The sequence below is a fragment of the Apium graveolens genome, chromosome 2, assembly GCF_009905375.1.
Source record: "Apium graveolens cultivar Ventura chromosome 2, ASM990537v1, whole genome shotgun sequence".
In the NCBI taxonomy this organism is placed as follows: Eukaryota; Viridiplantae; Streptophyta; class Magnoliopsida; order Apiales; family Apiaceae; genus Apium; species Apium graveolens.
Genome location: NC_133648.1, coordinates 281096812 through 281100334, shown reverse-complemented (window position 1 = coordinate 281100334; position 3523 = coordinate 281096812). Strand labels below are relative to the sequence as shown.

At 40.3% G+C, this 3523-nt stretch overlaps 1 protein-coding gene across 1 annotated transcript; it reads right to left on the bottom strand.

Annotated features, from left to right (window-relative positions):
* Nucleotides 1-512: 512 nt before the first annotated feature.
* LOC141701419 (E3 ubiquitin ligase PQT3-like) lies at nucleotides 513-3152 on the bottom strand. The gene has a single exon (XM_074505074.1). It carries the CDS (start codon nucleotides 3150-3152, stop codon nucleotides 513-515), a length of 2640 nt encoding a protein of 879 aa, XP_074361175.1.
* Nucleotides 3153-3523: the final 371 nt, after the last annotated feature.

Genomic DNA, 3523 nt, shown 5'->3' with positions numbered 1-3523 from the left:
GTAGAAAGTTTATATCTCTGCGTGGATATTTCTCGGTTACATGATGGATATCTGAATTTTTAGCTTCTTTTAAATTTCTTACATATTACTGTCTTACCAACTTCTCCTTGTATTGTCTTTCCAAATACAACAGACAATGATTATTACTATTATTATTGTCTTGAATTTATAATAAGAAACGCAAATTTACCCAATAAAATTGGACCTTAAACCTGTATTAACAAAATTGTACTTCAAACCTTTTCCTAACCTTGCAAGTTGCACATTAACACAGATAGTATTCCCTTACAATGGGATAACACCTTTAGACATAGTCTTATGACATATCCAGGTGCCCTTATATAAAATTATTTAAACATCAATGACTCTGATATATATAATGTTTCATACAAAAAGTGCAAGTATATTAATTTCACAATAAGAAGGCATTACAGCATATGTTTCTTCCTCTGAAACACTCAGTACAAGCTCATGTCACATACAGTTTTTTTCTCAAATTTACATGTCATTACTCAATACACAGATAATCTACTCACGCTTGCTGCTATCACCCCTTTCTCTCTCCGGCCTGTAGTGGAGTGTCTACCCTTTACCATTGCAGGGCCAGGTGATGACTCATATCTCCAAGCCCTCCTCTTCAAGTTCCTATCATCATCACGCAATTCATAAATGTCACCATCAGCATAGTTACATTTATTCTTTAACACAGCAGCTGGAGTGTCACATTGATATCCATTTGATGTCATATTGTGGCTTCTGTGATTAGTCAACCCAAATTCAGTAGGAGAAGAATTTGCAAGCTTTCTTTTTTTATAAACCGGTGACTCTGCTTCAGGGAAACTTATGCGAGCAAAGACACTGGCCTTCTGCTTCCTGTCAGATATAGTTTCCCAGGTGGAAGATTTGAATTGCAGTGACGGTAGGTCCACGGGAAGGATTGGTGATCTGGAGGCTGACACCAACTCCGACTCTGACCGGTGGTGGTACTGACGTTCTTTCTTCGGGGGTTGATGGGGGTGTTCTTCAGAATAGATTTCATCTTGTTTTGCCTTCCTCTTGTAAGTAGTACGAGTATGTTCTGAATTATGGGTACTGCATTCCAGTGACGATTTGTAATCTGACTCAACAGAGGTAACATCTTCATTTCTTATCATGTCTCTGTTGAATTCCCTATCTCTGTATGCCTTCATGCTTCCTCTGCTTTTGTCATGATCTCGCTTCTGCCTTGTAGTAGTTTTCCGAGCACTGAATTCTCCTGTGCTCATAACTGAGGGGGAACCACCACCACCGGAGACAGTCCCAAATTTGGTAAGGTCGCTCTGAGGTGGCATAGCCATGGTATGCACTTGTGCTCCAAATGGATTGTGATAATAGGCGGCCCAAAGCGAAATAGAAGTTGGCTCAAGACCATATCCCATAAAGGGCATTTGCCCACAATAAGGTCGGCCAAATCCATCAAATCTAGGTTGCATGTGGTTCCCATTCCAGTAAGGAATAGAGACAGAAGACTCAACTGGCATATAGCCACAGTCTTGTTGAAGTCTCGGCTGCATATCTGCCAGTTTCTTTTTCTTTTCTACTTGCTCAGAATTTGGCTTCTGCTGCATTTCTTCATCAGACACTAGAGGACACATCTGAGATCCTGGTTCCCTCGTACACCTGCGCACAGCTTCAGAAGCTTCTATGCCTTTTCCAACAGTCACTTCACCCAAAGTTTCCTGTGCAACATTTTCAGCTTCTACAGGTTCAAGTGGTTCTGTTATCTCCTCAGCCTTTGTATTCCCTTCACTTTCTGGTGAGAGTAAAACCCCCCCTGAAGGTGCAGACGAACAAGCATGCGCAGCTTTAGAGACTTCTACACCTTTTCCAACAGCGACTATACCCAAGGTTTCATGTGCAACGTTGTCAGATTCTACTGGTTCAACTGGTTCTGTAATCTCCTCAGCCTTTGTCTTCCCTTCACTTTTGGGTGAAAGTAAAACCCCCTTTGACGGTTGAGATGAACATGAAATCTGAGCTTGCGGACTCAGGGAAGACTCCATATCTTGAGGTTGAAAACTGCTTCCATCGTTAGCCTCATTGCTGTTAGTGGACTTTAAATATCGAACGATGGTATCCCTGAGTGTCTTGTTAGGCAAAAGATTAGCTGGAAGAACATTTACTGCCCCACAAATACATAGAGACTTGGAGATGATATAATCTCTTATGCACTCGTCACAAAAACTCTTAAAGCAGCACTTGCTAGCTAAAACAGCATCTTTCATAACTGCCCTGCACAGTGGACAATAAAGCTCTGCAGGGATCTTAGAAACAGAATGCGTTGAGGGCATCCCTTGAATGCTCTTCTGAGAAGTAGCCTCATTTGGTTTTAACACAGCAACACTACCACCTGGTAATGCATATGAGCCATCTGAGCTGGTCATTGTTCTTTTAATATCATAAGTAGGGTCACCATTAGTAGGACAATGCTGAATAAAATGCCCAGACACCTTGCACCTATGACATATATAACCTGGCGGGGGTTTTATCCTGTCCAACAACCCTCCTTGACCAAACCCACGCCTGCCACTTCTCCCACCCATACCACCTCCCCTAAAGTCTCTACTAGCCCCATAACCATCAGTAGAATTGACACACTGCTGCGAGTCCAAGACAGGAGTATCTGTTAAATCCTTACTTTTGCTCTCCTTCTTAGCTTTTTTAGAACGAGCAGACTTAGCTGGTAAGAGAACTGTTGAAGGTGACAAATCATTCCAAAATTCAATCCATTCAGATTCTGTAGGACAAAATGAAACAGATGGTCCATCATAGATACTATCCTTAGGTCGAACATCCTCCTCCTCCTCCGACTCACTTTCCTCTAGTTGAACAGGAGGGTTGACTACAATAGGCAAGCAAGAAAACCTAGGTGCACGGTGTATAACAAGAGAAGTATTCTTCTCAATCAAAGTATCTCCATCAAGGTACTCTTCACCAGTATCGGCATTAAAGAGCATGAGTCTATCATAATAAGCTTTATTACGCTTACCAGAACACTTTTTTTGAAGTACAGCTTGTTTAACATCAGAAACAGTAGTATAATGCCAATCAATAGCTAGAGAATCATAATCTTTAGCACTCTTAAACTTGTAAAAAACTTTAAACACTTCCATCGAATCCGTTTTTATTGTTATTTCTTTTGGAATAAGTAATGGACACAAAACCCTAGAATTCAAAAGAGCTGCTAATGAAGATTACAAACGATAACAAGTCAGATATTCAACAAAAGAACACAAACATATAATTAATGATTACAAAAGAAATAAAAGAATTCAGAGTACAAACAGAGAGAGATCAAACCGAAATCCAGACAACGATGAATAAAAAACAGAAAGTCTGGTTCAACAAATTGATGATCTTGAATAACTAATTTGAATACAAGTTGTAATATAATACGTGAGGATCACTGCAAGTGAGTCTTGATCAAATTCGCGTCGTTCGAAGTTTCAATTCGAGTAATGAACGTGATTAGGACGATAGAACA